Below are 16,976 nucleotides of genomic sequence, written 5' to 3' on the forward strand. Positions count from 1 at the left end.
TCGCTTCAGCCCCAAGTTTTATTTCTTCTTAGTGGTCTATATTAATATACAGAACAATGGATTTCATCAATAACATTCACCCCCTTCTTTTCCCAGCCCTCTTCTGTGATTTCAATGCAAATTTGTGTTTTAAATTAACCCAGCAATATAAAACAGATGCATTTAGAGATGTGTAAGGGTGTTTATGAGTAACTTCCTAGCTCTTTTTCTTTGGGGGCTCTAGAAGCAATGGTATCTCAGTAGCAATGATCCCCCAATCCTCTCTCTCTCATACACTCAGCCCTTGGGAGGTAGATTCAGGAGGATCTGGTTTCCAGTCAAGGAACTGTTTTGTTTGTTGTGTGCTCCTCAAGGGCAGAGGAGCCAGAGAGTCGGGGAAGATTCATGGTTAAATGGGACGGGCACTAGGATCAGGGAGCCAGGGTCTGAAGCCTCTCGCTGGCAGTGTGGCCCATCCAGGAGAGCCAGGTACGTCCAGAGCCAGCCCCACCGCGGACCTCCCACCACAGGCGTCGCTGTCCGCTCGCGCGCAAGCCGGGGAGCTGCGTCGAGCCGGGAGCCCGCGCTCGAGCCCAGCGGGGGGGTTTCAGTTTCTGGCGCGAACTTCCGCCGCTCCGAAGTTGCAAGGCGAACTGGCGCGATGTCTGGGGACAGCAGCGGCCGCCGGCCCGAGGGCCGGGGTCGGGGTCGCGACCCTCACCGGGATCGCACCCGCTCCCGCTCCCGCTCGCGGTCCCCGCTGGCCCGCCGCGGCGCCGCGCCGGAGCGCAGGGAGGCAGCGGAGCACCCGAGCTTGGAGGACACCGAGCCGTCCGATTCCGGGGACGAGCTGATCGACCCGGCCTGCTTGGAGGCGGAGTACGACCAGGGCCTGTGCCGCCAGATCCGCCATCAGTACCGCGCTCTCATCAACTCCGTCCAACGTAAGGTGGCGCTTTGGGGCTGCGCGGGCCGGCGGCGTTCCGTGACCCGGCAGGGCGGCTGGGGGCGCGGGCGCGGGCCGGTCGGCGGCGGCTCGCGGCAGCGCGCCTCCGTCTGTTTACTAAGTGCACCCTTGGCGACCTTGGCGACGGGCGCGCAGGAGCCCCGTTGCCAACTGGAAAAGCGGGAGGCCGGACCTGGTGGTGACTTGCTTGAGCTCAGGCCAGCCCGTAGGGAAGACAAGCGAGTAACGTCAGGTGCTTTTTGTTCGGTCCAGCGTGCTCCGCGCGGGCTCCTGACCTGCGGGGTCCCTCGGGATTGCTGAAATGCACATGTCCCTCCCCTGCCCCGATCCACTGGATCAGAAATGCTGGCTAGGCCCATGCGTTTGTCGCGTTTCTCTCCGGGCGACCTCGCTGCTTGAGAAGTTTGACAACCGCTTTTAATTAAGGCCCTGCTTTGGGGAGCAGGAGAGGCGGCCCTTTGTAGTAAGATGACAGGCAGTCAGTGTTTCCTGTTAAAAGTTCAAGTTTCGGGTTCTGGGGAGATGGCTGAGTCGGCAAGTGCTTCTCTTGCTCAGAACCTCCCTAAAAATGCGGAGCTAGTGGTGCAGACTTGTATCCTCAGCTCTGGGGAAGCAAAGTCCCTGGGTCCCGCTGGCCAGCCCACCTAGCCTACTTGGCTAGTTCCAGGTTAGTGAGACCCTGTCAGAAAAGGCAAAGGGGATGGCGAGCTGAGGGAAGGGCACCTAAGGTTGCCCCCAGACCTTGTGCACACACAGAAGTTCAAGTTGCTTGAAGCAGTAGTACTGCCTATTTCTGTACAATTTGGTAAAAAGGTAAAGACATTTTTAATCATCACCCAGGAAGTAGGAGTGGGACTTAGCTTCACTACTGTGACAACTGTCAGCTACTCAGTAATGATGAGCACATTTCCCTAAGTTTGTATTCTTTTAAATAGAAAACCGGGAGGACATACTGAATGCTGGTGACAAGTTAACAGAGGTCCTTGAAGAGGCAAACACTCTGTTCAATGAAGGTAATTTGTGCTTTTAATATGTTGTCATAGCTCATACTCATCGAATTACTTTTACAGAAGCAAAATTAATGTCGTTACATAATTCCGTTGACTAGTACACCTAACAGGTCCAGAGCCCTTTGCATTTCCGCAACAGTACTGCTTTCGCCATGTACTTACCATTTGGCTCAGCCTATTATTATAGGGTTCTTCACGAAATTCTGGGAGGAGTCGTTCTAAGAAGCCTCTTCCATGAGCTGGGCAGGGGTGGTGCACACCTTTAATCCCAGCATTGGGGAGGCAGGTGGATCTCTGATTTAGAGGACAGGCTGGGTGGGCTACGTCCCAGGACAGCTGTGGCTACATAGAGAAGCTCTGTCTGGAGACAAGAACAAAAAGCCTCTTGCCGTGATTCTTTTGCCGGCCCGAATTTGAGAGCTCTGGTTGTGTGTTCCATTTACCAAACAGAGGAGTTAGAGAAGAATGCGGCTAGCCTCAGACATCGGTTTTCCTGAGCCTCTGGTCTCCCCTCCTTTAGCTGTAACCTATCACCTAGTGGAGGTGGCCTTATCTACCAGCGCACCTTGTGGTGGGGCAGCGTGGGAGAACCATGCACTTGTGTGGAGGTCTGGCTCTTGGGCGTTTTCTCTTTGCTTTAAATTATGTGTATATGTGGGTTTGTGCAGGATCTGTGGTGCCAGAAGAGGGTATCAGGTGTGTGTGTGTTTGTGTGCATGTCTGTGTGGTCCTTCCCCCAACCCCCGCCCCAGCTGGAGTTACAAGGAGGTTGTAAGTTGTCTGACAAGGATATGAGGAACTAAACCCAGGGCCTTTGGAGGAGCAGTACTCTGTGTTAACTGCTGAACTTCCTTTCGAGACCCACGGTCGTGGGAGTTTTACGCCGCAGTCTTAGTTTGCATTAAAAGCAGCAGCAGTGTCGTGCGGTAACCACTCGGCCCGTGTCTGAAGGAGGAGGTCGGGGGACTCCCTAGTGTCCCCCAACAGAACCATGTCCTGTTCAGGCCTCTCTCACCACTTTGGGAGCAGAAAGGGACAATTGCAGTGGTAAAACAGGATCATAGCGTGGGGGTCGGGCGCTGACAACACACCTGTAATGCCAGCACTCTGGGAGGCAAGAGACAGGCGGATCTCTGTGAGTTCAAGGCCAGCCTGGTCTACAAAGCAAGTCCAGAACAGCCAAGGCTATACGGAGAAACCCTAAAGAAAAAGAAAAGAAAAGAAAGAGAGAAAGCAGGATTGGCTTGTTCCCTGTTAACCACAATTGATGTTCTTGAGGACCGTTTACTTCATCTCGTATGCCTGCTTGTTTCAGTGCTGGCATAGCATTTGGTGCCCTCTATCTTTCATGCTCTGGCCGTGGCCTCCTATGGTTCCCCTGCTTGGTCTGGAACGTACACTAAATCACCTGTAGAACTTGAAGGACTGGGGTTCCTCTTTTACCTGGAACATGTCCCTTCTGCCCTGGCAAGGTTTTTCTTCCATCCTACTTGGGCTCACAGTCTCCTCACTGTGAGTCTCCCTACTATCTACTGTACATCTAACCCACATGCCACCTCCCTCAGCTACTGCCTGTGTTAATCAGAAGACAGAATTACTCTAGTAGGCCCTCAAGAGCGCCCCAGCTTGCCATCTATGGGTGTTATGCCTCTATTTCAATTCTTTAGAGAACTTGCTCTCATCCAGACAGGATATTTGTACTTTCCTTGCAGTGGTTTATGGCTCATGAGGCTGTTGGCCTAGGAGAGTATAGATGAAAGCCCAGGATCTGCTTCCCCCGTTGCCATCACTTCTGCAGTGACTTTTTTCTTTCAATTTTTATTTCATGTGCATTGGTGTTCTGCCTCCATGTGTGTCAGTGTGAGGGTGTCAAGAGCCTCTGGAACTGTTGTTACAGACAGTTGTGAACTGCCGTGTGGGTGCTGGGAATTGAACCGAGTCCTCCGGAGAAACAGCCAGTGCTCTTAACCACTGGTCCATCCCTCCAGCCTCTGCAGTGACTCTTGAAATGATTAAAATCTTCTGTAAAGAGAAATGATTGATAAGAACAGAAGGGTCAACAAGTTCAACAATGACTAGCTGTGCTTTTCTTTTCCTATTTGTGTGAGGATTATTCAGGAAATCAGTGCCTCAAATGCAAATAGTCTTGAGGGCCATGCTGGGCACAGACAGGTATTTCTGTTTGAGTTCGTCAGGGTTTGTTGGCCTTGACTTACATTAGAGTCTTCTCAGACTACTATTTTTGATTCTCTGTGACCCATAGAACAGCCCCCTTAGCTCTGCTATGCTCTTCAGTTGACCCCCTTTTTCCTTTACAGATGTTATCATCTCTCCCTATCTGTAATGGCCTTTCCATTTGAGTTGCATCAGCTCAGGTGAGGGTGGCGACGAATGTGCCAGTCAAAGAGACAGGTGTTTACACATGACACAGGTTTTGGTTATAATGGGGTTAGTAAGAGACTGTGGCTCAGTGGAGGCTGAAGAGACAGCTAGGCAGTTAAAAGCTCTAGCTGTGGTTGCAGAAGACCCAGGTGTGATTCCCAGCACTCACATGTTGGCTCATAACCATCTGTAACTCCAGTTCCGGGGGATTATGTCAACTTCTTCTGATCTCCATGGCATGAGGTTCACACATGTGCGTACATACGTGCAGTTAAACACTCACACTCATAAACTAAAAACTAAAAGGAAACAAAAGTAAAAGATTCTGGTTCAGAGGCCAGGAATATGAAAACTACAGAGTAATCTTTCAGGAAGCCTGGTCAGCTGTGGTTGAGATTTTGGTGACATGGGGAGGGAACCAGTTTTAAAATTCAGTGAGTCCATTTCCGGCCTGTTGAGGTTTATGTTGGCCTAGTGGAAAGATTCTAATAAGTGCTTGGAAATTTGGGGAAATGCCTATGATTGTATGTTTCTTAATGTGTGTTTCTTGCTCTACAGTGTCACGAGCAAGAGAGGCAGTTCTAGATGCCCAGTTTCTTGTTCTGGCTTCAGACTTGGGCAAAGAGAAAGCCAAACAGCTGCGCTCTGACCTAAACTCATTTGATATGTTAAGATATGTTGAAACTCTGGTAAGTTCAGAGCTGTAGTATTTTAATTGAATGCTTCTTTAAAATGTGTTATATAATTCTCTATTTGCTTATATCAGTATGAAAATGATTTTTCACTTTGTTTTCTTGTATTCCTTTTTTGGTCTTAGGGTGCTCCAAGGAGCTCTTAGGAAATTAACAGATAAAGTTGAGGTGTGTGGTGGAATTTGGGGTTGGAGCTCTGAGCAGTTTGAAACTCTGAGCTTTCTCTTCTAAGACTCTGGATGTCCTGGTTGGTTACTAATGGCCATTTCTTTGTTTACTTCAGAAGTGTTCTAGGTCATTCTGGTAAGTCTGTTCTGGGCTGGACCAGAGCTCACGCTGTAGAGGTGGAGGTCAGGGGCAGCTCAGGGTAGAGGTAGGCTGGAAATGAGTTGAACCTTGTTGTATAGGCATATTCTGTCTTGGAAAACTTTTAGAACTATGCAAGTATGATGGTGGTTTTATATTTAATTTAGTTTTTAATTCACCCACCTTTGCTTCTTAACAAGTTTGAAGAGTTAGTACCTGAAATTTTAAAACTTAAAAAATAATAATTTATTTACTCTTATAAATGGTGTTTTGCCTGAATGTATGTCTGTGTGAGGGTGTCAGATCCTCTAGAGCTGGAGTTACAGTTGTAAGCTGCCACGTAGGTGCTGGGAATTGAACCCTGGTCCCCAGATTTTAAAACTTCTTTTGATGTATGTGTCCAAAAGAAGAGTAGAAGCATGTGTTTTGTTTGTTTGAGACAGGGTCTTTATATAGTCCTGTCTGTCCTGGACCTCGGAGCTCTGCCTACATCTGCCTTCTGAGTGCTGAGATTAAAGGCATGTACTACCACAACCAGCTGAATTTGGAAATTTGACCATGCCTTCATGGTTAAAAGGTTATTAGAATTGTTTAAGCTGTATGCTAGGACACACCTGTAATCTCAGCTACTTGGGAACCTGAGGCAGGAGGATTGCAAGCCTGGGTTATATGAATAGGCCCTCTCTTAAAATAAAAATTGAAGAAAAGGGCTTGTGAAGGTGTGGTTCTATAGTAGAGCACTTGCCTAGCATAAATAAGGCCTTTGGTTTAATACCCAATACTGGAAAAAAGTCATTGTTGTGAGATCTGATGAGATAAAGTGACTACTTCATAAAATACTGAGGAAGAAAGTTATTTGCAACTTGTTGTTTTTAAAATCTTACTGTTTTCTTAGAATAAGTATTGTGAAGTTCAGTGTATTTTGGAAATGTTGACTGGTATATACACAGTGAGTATTTTTAAGATAAAAGTTAGTTATGCTTTAACCTTTAAATAACGCCACAATAAGTTAAAGCCTTAAAGCAGGAAGTAGTTTCCTGGATTGGCAACGCTTTGGTGTAGTGGTGCATGCCTTCAATCCCAGCACTCAGGTGGCAGAAGCAGGCGCACCTCTTGAGTTCCAGCCAGCCTCAAATCTAGTTCCAGGCCAGCCAGGGCTACATGGTGAGACCCTTTGAACTTGATAGCAAAAGAATGGAGGAGAACCAATTGCCCTGCCTGATCAGGCTCTAGCAGCATTTTTTTTTTTTTCTTTCTTTCTAAGTTTGGTTATTTTGAAGGCTTTCTAATTATACATACTATTACTTTAAGAACATTTAGACATATTACAGCCTGATATAAGAAACATGTTCTTTCCTAAGAAACAAATGTGACATAGTATTCACTACACCTGGCTATAACAGTACACTTGTGTAAAATGCAAGAGAATTGTTGGACTCACTGCCAAGTCTCCTGAGGAAGAGACACTGTCAGGAGTTTCTTGTGTGTTACTGTTCTCTGGATATACTGAGATCCCTTCTAGGAAGTTGGCCTGTCACTGGGATCTGAAAGCCAGCTAAACTTCCGGTTCTGTACTGGAGTGCTTGGCTTTGGGGTCTTCAGTTTCCCTGCTAGTCTATAGTTTTTACTCCTGATGGGTCTGCCTGTGCTCTAGTAGACCCGTATGCATGAGCTTAATGCCTGCCATTTTCAAGGTCCTTAGGCTGGAGTGGAAAGGAACAAGTTTCTCAGACTCAGCATGAGACACTTGAACTAGGTACCTCTCTATTTTGAATGCTTCTAGTGTACACCGTCGGACAGTCTCCCTGGCCTCTGCTCACTTGGTACCAGAAGCATGCCACTTGTTGACTGCCAAAATTTTTTTGCCACAAGATTCCTTAGGGGCAAAATTGCCCTAGTTGAGAACTGCTGAGCTAGAGCATCTCACTGTCTCACTGATAGTTCTAAGTGTGTTGAGGAATGTTTTCGCACAAGAGAAGGTATTTCTGAATAGGGGCTTATATTTAAAATTATCTTTGCAATAAGAAGTGGAGCTGGTATGAAAACAGGCTCTCCCTTTTTTCTGGTCTCTTTATTGAATTTGGTGAATGGTTGCCTGTGGTTTAACTTCTTTTTTTTTTTTTTTTCCTTTTTTTTTGTAGCTGACACATATGGGTGTAAATCCGCTAGAAGCTGAGGAAGTCATCCGTGATGAAGATAGAACTGATTTTGAATTAATTGTCTATGACTCCTGGAAAATATCAGGCAAAACAGCAGAAAACACCTTTAATAAAACCCATACATTCCACTTTCTGTAAGATTATTTTCAAAATCCAGCAGACCAGCCATAATAATAATTTGTAAACCTTAAGTTATTTTTATTGTAGGAACAAAGATTTTTTTTAAGTAGTGAGGAGGTCACAATCATGAAGCCATTGGTCAGAGAGACTCCCTAGACTTGGAACAGAAGTCCGTAAACATGACTGGAGTCAGTAGGTCTTTGTCCTCCCTTAGGAGAGGCTGTAGGGGCTTGTTTGCTTTCTAGGTCAGGAATTTGGGGTCTGTAACGTGTTTCTGTATGAAGGCACCTACTGAGAGTATCTTGAGATCAGGGCAGTTTATGTCAAGGGCCATTTATTATAGCATCGTTTTGTACGATTACTCACTGTATTTGAAGACTACTTAACCAGCTTATTGACTTAAGAAATGAAGTGCCTGATCTAGTGCTCTCTAGTGCTCTGGCAAACCAAAGCTGACCCTTTCTGGTTCTTTTCAGATAGCCTGCAAGTGTGAAGCCCCTCTTCCCCAGAAGGTCCTTTCTATGCATCTATCCAGTGCGTTCTAGTCCTTTCTTCCCATAGCTCCAATACACTGGTCTCTGTTTCTTTTAAGCCTGAGATGGGTAGAATCTGTGTTTGGAATTTGGGTTGTAGCAGGGCTGTGTCCTGGCCCAGCCATCTATAACATGCCTTCTGGCAACTCAAGTGCCCAGAGCTATTTCGTATGAACTGTGAAAACCACACTTCTTAATTATGTGATAAAATCCAAGTCTGTTTTTGTTCAGTGCTAATCTCTGTCTTAAGTCCTGGCATTTAAAGGGAAAGCCTTAATCCTTGTAGTCACCCAGCCCAGTTTCTAGCCACATGAAGTATTCACTACTCTGCCCCCATACTCATGTTGCCTTGCCCTCTGATTTCACTCATCTTTCTGGTGAACTTTACTTACCCACTGATCCCAACCTGGGTCCTTCTAGTAACTTTTCCAGAGAGAATATCAGCAAATGATAGATTTCCCAGCCAGATCTGTGCTTGGGTAGCTATTTCTGCCAAAAGGCTCTCATAACACCCTGCTGTAGGAGCTATCGTATTGAGATGATGTAAGGATTAATCTTGTTCCATCTGTACTATATACTTTCTTTTTAAAAAAATGTTTATTATATGTATAGCATTCTGCATGCATGTACACCTGCATGCCAGAAGAGGGCACCAGATCTTGTAATAGATGGTTGTGAGCCATCATGTGTTTGCTGGGACTTGAGCTCAGGACCTCTGAAAGGGCAACCCGTGCTCTTAACCTCTGAGCCATCTCTACAGCCCTCTATACTTTCTTCTTAAGTATAGGGAGCAAGTGGAGTAAAATTCTAGGGGCCTTGAACTCTACATGATATATGTCTTACTGCAGCTGAAGGCTGCATTAGGATTAGTTTTTGTTGTTGGTTGGTTTTTTGGAGGATAGAGTCTTAAGAGAACCCCATCATCCCCCTGGGTGTGTTCAGTAGTCCTCAGCTGTGAACCACTACCCTGACGTACCTAAGACCCATGAGCTCATTTTTCTGATCTCAAGCTGCTTTTAGCCAGGCATGGTGGTCCATGCCTTTAATCCCAGCACGGGAGGGGGGTCAGGTGAATCTCTAAGTTCAAGGCTGGTTTGGTCTACAAAGAGTTTTAGGACAGCCAGTGCTACATAGAGAAACCCTGCAAAACGTTTCCTTCTGTGACAAGTAAGAGGCTAGTTGGGAAGATTCCCTAAGTTCATTCAGTGGCTTACTGCAGTCCAGAGCGCCAGGAAAGTGTTAGAGAAGGTTTCTGATTGCTTGTAGGAGCACAAGTGGAGCAGAAAAGATGTCACAGCCTGAGTCTAATCACTAATGCCTGCTCTGAATTTAACTGCCCTACACCAACTGCTTTTAGTCAGTGAAATGGGTTTGTTTATAAAGAAAACAAAAAAGACATGAAAGCATGCTTTTCACTAGGTTGGGTTCAATACATGGAGAATTCCCTGTGCCAAAGCCAAGAACTGATCGTCCAAGACAACCTCGCATGATCGAAGAGCAGCGGTCAATGCCTGCCCAGGTTTGTTTTCAAATACCGCTTTTTAGACTAATCTATACTTAATACAGTATACAAGCAATTGGGTGTGGTGGGGCTGGAGGCCAGCTTGGTTTACACACCAAGTTCTAGGCCAGGCCAGCCAGAGCTAAGTAGTAACACCCTGACTCTGTTTTAAAAAAAGAAAAAAAGAGGTTGTAAGTATCTAAGTGTTAGGGTCTAGAGTCAGGGTATAGTCATTTAAATACTTTATTTAAAATGTCTCTTAACATTTTGGGATTGACCACTTTAATTCATTTCTGTGGTTTTAATCCATTCAAAACCAGAGTTTCTCAACCCTGGTGCTGTCAGCATTAGGGCTGGGTAAATCTTACTGTGAGGAAACTGGCCTAGGCATTGTGAAATGTTTAGAATTCTTGGGCACTACTGACTGAATGCTTACAGCGCCACCCATCCCAACTGTAGGCAAAAATGTCCCCAGTATCCACCCCTGTCAGGCAAGAGCAAGTCCAGTTGAGAAGTGCTGTCCTGAACTCTATGTTGGGACTTTATGTTTACTCTAGACACAGTTGAGCTAGCAGTTTGGTAGTGTTACCCTTCTACTAATAAGAATACAGGAATATTACTGAGGAAAACCTTTTTAAACTTTAAAATTAAAATATCTTTAATTTTAAGGTGTGTAAATTTAAAAGGTAGCAAGCCCAACCAAAACTTTGAAGTTTGGATGGTCAATGGGGAAGGAAAGATTATTTACTGACATGTGAGGGGTGAGTGAGCCTGATGATGATTTTCTTTCCCAGTTGAAATGCATGGAAGAATCTCATCAAGAAGCAACTGAGAAAGAAGTAGAAAGAATCTTGGGACTGCTGCAGACATACTTTAGAGAAGACCGTAAGTATTGGCACCAAATGAAAAAGAGCAGCCACTGGTGTTTATCAGGCATCACTCTCTGCAAGGTTATTTTATTTAAAAGGCATTTTCAGTTGCATATATTTGAGTTATTTTGATTCTTTCCATTTGTTTGTTTATGAGTTCAGTATAGTCTAGACTGGCCTGGAATTCATGGCAGTCCCCCAGCTTTAGCCTCCCGAGTGCAGGGATCACATGCATAAGACACAGCACCTGTCTCACTGTTTTTTTGTTGTTGTTGTTGTTGTTTGTTTGTTTAATTTTTTTTTATTTTTTTTGTTTTTGTTTTTTGTTGTTCTTTTTTGTCAAACATTTTATGAAGCTTTTCCTTTTATTACCCCATGTGAGAATGTTGATAAAGTAACTTAACCTAAGCCACTCTTTCTTTTAGAAAAGGATTTGTTATCTTTATTTTATGTGTATGGGTGTTTTGCCTGCCCGTATGTCCGCATACAACACACATGCCTGGTGCCTGTGTTCTTAACCTCGGAGCCATGTCTCCAGCCCCTGATAAAGTATCTACCGCCTTCCTATTCCCCATGATGGTCACTTGTCAAACATGAGGTGCCTGTTCTAATAATGTTTTCTGTTTGTTTCATGTAGACGTACATGTCATTAGGTTTTTGTTGCTGTTAGTTTTTGTCTTGGGGTTACTTTCACTTTCCTTTTTTTCCCCAAACTAATCATGACACACACTTTCTGCAATATGACTTCCCTATAAACGTTCTTCTGCATCTTAGAGCTTGCCCCTATTCTCAGAACTTCCCATGCTATGGCTGTATTATAAATATGGTTAATAATCATTATCACTGCAAAGGTTCTTTGTTGTACTTTCTTGTTGTGCAGACTGCTGAAGTGAAAATCATTGTCTAACCTGGTATGTGTGAGCCCTTGTTCTGAGGGTGGCTGCCAGGTCAGTGAGCATCTGTGTTTTAATAGAAATGCCAAACTGACCTTGAGAGTGGGTTACTGCCCACAGCAGAAGGCTTGTCTGTTCCTTCTTTTGTCTCTGGTGAATGTTAGGGCAAAGATCTTATTGTGAAGCAAAAATCTTTTTTGTGTGTTTTGAAGATTGTCTTTTTTTTTTTTTTTCTATAGCTGATACTCCAATGTCCTTTTTTGATTTTGTGGTTGATCCACATTCTTTCCCCCGTACGGTGGAAAACATCTTTCATGTTTCCTTCATTATACGGGTAAGGTTTTAGATTTCTCTTAACGTCTTTTATGTTTTTAAAATGATATACAGCTGATAGAGGTATTTGTCCATTATAGCAGAATATTAGTTGTGTGTTAGATAAACTAAAATTTATGGCTTGCCTTTAATTTTTAAGATCACAAGGTGAGGGCTGGAGAGATGGCTCAGAGGCTAAAAGCACTGGCTGTTCTTCCAAAGGTCCTGAGTTCAATTCCCAGCAACCACATGGTAGCTCATAACCATCTATAGTGAGATCTGGTGCTCTCTTCTGGCACGCAGGCATACATCCAGGCAGAATACTGATTAAATAATAATTAAATCTTAAAACAAACAAACAAAAAAGATCACAAGGTGAACATTAACCATCTGAAAAGCTCAAACCTTGAAACATGATACCATAATTGGAAAATTCACAACTACTGAAGCAGGCCCATTAAACAGAATATAAAGTTACTTCTGGAGGCTGGAGAGATGGCTCAGTGGTTAAGAGCACTGGCTGCTCTTCTATAGGACCTGAGTTCAATTCCCTGTAACCACATAACAGCTCACAACTGTCTCTAACTCTAGCTCTGGGAGATCTGACATCCTCACACAGACATACATGCAAGTAAAACACCAATGCACATAACATTAAAAAAAGAGAGAGAGAGAGACAGAGGCAGGCGTGTATCTGTGAGTTTGAGGCCAACCTGGTCTACAGAGTGGGTTCCAGGACAGCCAAAACTGCACAGAGAAACCCTGTCTCGAAAAACAAACAAACAAACAAACAAACAAAGTTACTTCTGGTAGGGTAAGGTGTATATGGAACATACATGAATTTCATGTTTAGATTAGGTCCCAACTTCACGATACCTTATTGTATCTGTGCAGATAGTCCCAAATACCCACAAATTTGAAACACTTCAGTTATAATAGTAAAGCTTGAATATGAAATGATTAAAATACAGTAAAGTTCCTGAAGTTTCTGTGCTATATAAAATAAGCTTGCTGGGTGGCGGTGGTAGTGTCGAGTGCCTTTAATCCCAGCGTGGGAGGCAGAGGCAGGCAGATCTTATGATCAAGGCAGCCTCTGGAACAGGCCGAGTTCCAGGACAGCCAGGGCTGCCCAGAGAAACTGTCTCAAAAACAACCAACCAACCAAATAAATAAATAAGCAAGCTTATTCTCAAGAAGCAGACACTGAAGAAGCAGGAGAAGGGACCATTCCTGGGTATAATCCTCACATCTCACATAGTAACAACAGAGAAAGAAAATGAGACAAAACAGCTGGTAAATGTGGATAAAGGATCTATAGGAGGGCTTTATAGTATTGTAGCTCATCAAATGTGAAATTTTTCAAAATCATTAAAACAAAACCCTATCAATGTGCAATAGATATTTGAATTAAGACTTGAGTTTTAAACTGTGTTACATTCCTCAATATGTAAGATGAATCTGGTTTTTAACTTTAGACAAAAGCTTCTATTTACCCCATGTATTCTGTCAAACAGCAGAGGCAAGTTTGCCGGTGGCCCCAAAGACAGAATTACATGTAATAAAGTGTGGAAGGTATGGAGTAGAGCACATAAATCAGTTCGAGAACCAGATGGCTGCTCCTAAGGTTTCTCAGGCTTGAGGTCTGATGGGTTGACACAGTGGGTAAAAGCTCTCGCCAGGTCTCATCTGGGTTTCATCCCCAGGACCCACATGGGTGGAGGAGAGAACCGACTTTACAACTTGTCCTTCAACTTCCATAAGCGCACCATAGTGCCACTCCATTCCTCAGATGAATAAATGTATAATAATATAATAATTATAATAAAGTCAGCATGGAACCTGTATTTAAAAATGGAGATATGAGCAACACTCTGCGAAGGAAGATGTGAGAAAAGTCTTGTCTGTAACCTTAGGGTACGGACAACTTTTGGCTGTCTGAAATACAGACTTTTTTTTTTTTTTTCTTGCAGTAAATTTTGATGTTTCAAATCGTATTTTTGTTTTAGGATGGTTTTGCAAGAATAAGACTTGACCAAGACCGACTACCAATAATAGGTAAGTGACACTGTATTTATAGACGTTAGGGACAGGAGAGATGGATGGCTCAGAGGTTAAGAGCACTGGTTGCTCTTCCAGAGTCCTGAATTCAATTCTCAGCAACCACATGGTGGCTCATAGCCATCTGTTAATGAGATCTGGTGCCCTCTTCTGGCCTGTAGGCATACATGCAGGCAGGACACTGTATACATAGTAAATAAATAAATAAACAAATAAATAAATAAATTTTTTTTTTTTTTTAAAAAGTTAGTTTTAGAAAATGTTAGAGTTTATGAAATGCATTTTATTTTACTAAATGCAAGGTCTTTCTTTGTGATGGTCTTTCTTCACGGCACAGGCTGTGTAGTCCAGGCTGGCCTTAAACTCTCAAATCCTCCTGCATCAATCTTTTTAGTGCTGGAATGAAAAGCTTATTTGTGTTGTTGTATTTTTGTTGTTTTTGAGATAGGGTTTCTCTAAATAGCCCTGGCTGTTCAGGAATTCACTGTGTAGACCAGGCAGACCTGGCACTCAAGAGATCTGCCTGCTTCTCATTCTTCTAACTCTGCCTCCCAAGTGCAAGGATGAAAGGCTTGTGCTACTACACGTGTTTTTTTGTAGTTGTTTTTTAGTTGGTTTTGGTTTTTTGAAACAGGGTTTCTCTATGTAGCCTTGGCTGTGCCTCCCTGAGTGCTAGGATTACAGGTATACGCCACCACGCCTGGCTACTGTTTTTTTTTTAAACCCCAGAAGTTCTGCCACTGAGACAGTCTTACCATATGTCAGTAGCTAGCCTTGAACTTGCTATGTAGGACATACTGGCTTTGAACTCAAGGAGATCTACATGTCTCTGTCTCCTGGGTATTATTGGGATTCAAAGCATGTGCCACCATGCCTGATAAATTCCCATTTTTAATAAAATTTATATAAACAAAATTTATCTTTCATAGTTAACTAAAAATTCTGAAGATAGAAGCGTGGTTTAAAACTGATGGATTGAGTGATAAATTCCATTAAATTTTAATGTTTGTAATTACAGTCATTTTTGTAGTTTGCTTCTTTCTCACCACCACTTGTTCATGACACCAGTACCTCTCTCTGAGGTTGTGTGCTATTTCATTCTTCCCAGCTTACAGTCTCTCTCTCTCATGCCCTTCTGATGTCTCTGGTGGAGAACTAAGGGCTTTGACTCCAGTTAACCTGTTACACGTTCTCAGTTTCATATTGGAGTGATGAAAGCTTAGCTAAGTGGCTAGTGCGCAGGTATGCTAACATGTTTAGAGCATGAAATACTATGATTAATGTGGAAAGTCAGCGTAGTCACTGTCTGCTGAACTAAGCCTGTGGTGCGTGAAATCCTAGAAAGTACGCACAGTATCTTCTCAGTACAAACATCACTCCTATTATCATTTGCTGTTCAAGTTACCTATTCTGACTGATGAGGTTTGAAAACTTTTGTCTTTCAAACAGAGCCAGTGATTAATGAAGAAAGCGAGGGAATTGACCAAAACACTCAAATTAGGAGTCAAGGAATTATAGCTTTGAGTTATCATGACTGGGAGGTAAGGCCCTGCCTGTCGCCCAGCATGGTTTTGATCTGGACCTCATTCGCTGTGAGCCCACTGTCTAAATGTTCCTTGTTTCTGAGCAGGAGATTGTGAAGACCTTTGAGATTTCTGAGCCTGTGATCTCTCTGAGTCAGAGCCAGCAGCGGCTAAGTGCCTGATGCCAGCTGAAGGTAACATTGTCCACACTATGGCCACACAGTTGTATTAAAATTTTGTTAGGCAACCCAAGCCATAGTAGTTCCTCATTCCCATGAAATTTGGGGTTTGCCTCCCTCTAGTGTCCATCCGTAGAACTGTGTAACTGGTAAGGAAGGCAGGAGCCAGCATGGGGCCTGTGACTTAGGTGTTTTTAAAGGCTGTAGGTGAAAGAGCAATGCAGGAGGATTCTTTTATTAGTTTGTTTTCACCTAACAATAAATAAGTGAAATATGGAATCCTCTCCAGTGTCGCTCACTGTTCTGTTAGATTTCTTATTTAATAGGCACAAAGCAGAAAAGCATGGTGAGAATGTAATTACCTTAGAGTAATGCTAGTAAATAGACATTTCTGAAGTGAATTATGCTATGGGGGAAAACCCTTCAGTTTTACAAAGGGGAACATTTCTAGAAAGAAATCTTAGTAGCAATGATGTGCCATTCTGTACTGAAGACAGCAATGGGTGGAACTGACCTTGACTCTGTTGGCCCTGCCCCTTTAAAACCTGTGGAGTCACTTCACTTTACACATTTATTTTCTTTATCTGTAGGTCTATATATAAAGTAACTTTAAAGTACTTTATGTAAACTCAGTCTATATTTCAATTAACTAACGTCTTTGGTTTCAAGGTAGCTTACCTCTGTTAGACTAGCTTGAGGGAGAGGAACTCTGTGAAGATAGAGTGGTTTCACCCGGTCCTACTCACTGACGAAGGGCCCGCTAGTAGATTGCATTTGTGTGTATAACATGAGCTCCGGTCTATCAGCTATTAACCAGCTGTCTTCCTTCTTTTGTTTGTTTGTTTTAGGACTGAAGGCAATAGTGAAATCCTGAGAGGAAAGCAGCATGTGTTGTATATATGTATAATGTTTTTAAAGGTGAAGATTGTTTTTAGTAAATTGTAGCTTTTGATAGTTAATAGCTTTGTCATGGTTGTCTTTGATTAAAGGAAATTCACTGCCATATTCACAAATAATTGTCTTTATTGTCTCCTGGGGTGGGGATGTGTGGCAGAGTGTAGTCCTTTTTCTAGTCCTGCCCCAGTAAAAGTTGTACTTAAGTTGTTAGTGCATGATAGATAATATAGTGCTTTTTATGTCTCTTTACTTACAAAGTTAACTGGCCAAGCCAACAGATAATAGGTTGTGCCAGATGAACTTTCTTTCTTTTTGTAGATTAAAATGGTCAAATATTTTTTTGATGTAACTTGGCCTGTGCTGTACACTCAAGGAGCTGTTTCATCTTCTGGCAAGTCAGGCTGGACCATGCCCCTAGCAGCAACAAGTGGGTCCGTCCTGCTGCGTGTTCCTCTGCCCTTGGGCTTGGGCTTTTTAGCCGGTCCTTTATATTTTCTGGGTTCCATCTCCCTAGCTTTTTATAGAAATTGTGGTACATTTACACAGTGGAATACTAAGCTATTAAAAACGAGGAAATCATGACATTTGCAGGCAAA

At 43.4% G+C, this 16,976-nt stretch overlaps 1 protein-coding gene across 1 annotated transcript; it reads left to right on the forward strand.

Moving 5' to 3' along the window:
* The first annotated feature begins 541 nt into the window (after positions 1 to 541).
* Nsmce4a (NSE4 homolog A, SMC5-SMC6 complex component) lies at positions 542 to 16,488 on the forward strand. The gene is made up of 11 exons (XM_055619293.1): positions 542 to 923; positions 1,882 to 1,959; positions 4,897 to 5,027; positions 7,478 to 7,629; positions 9,568 to 9,667; positions 10,444 to 10,534; positions 11,651 to 11,745; positions 13,730 to 13,778; positions 15,231 to 15,322; positions 15,412 to 15,498; positions 16,332 to 16,488. The coding sequence occupies exons 1-10, from the start codon at positions 641 to 643 to the stop codon at positions 15,484 to 15,486; spliced, it is 1,146 nt and encodes a 381-aa protein (XP_055475268.1). The 5' UTR covers positions 542 to 640; the 3' UTR covers positions 15,487 to 15,498; positions 16,332 to 16,488.
* Positions 16,489 to 16,976: the final 488 nt, after the last annotated feature.

Source organism: Psammomys obesus, unplaced genomic scaffold (genome assembly GCF_907164565.1).
Source record: "Psammomys obesus unplaced genomic scaffold, mPsaObe1.curated_primary_1811, whole genome shotgun sequence".
Taxonomy (NCBI): Eukaryota; Metazoa; Chordata; class Mammalia; order Rodentia; family Muridae; genus Psammomys; species Psammomys obesus.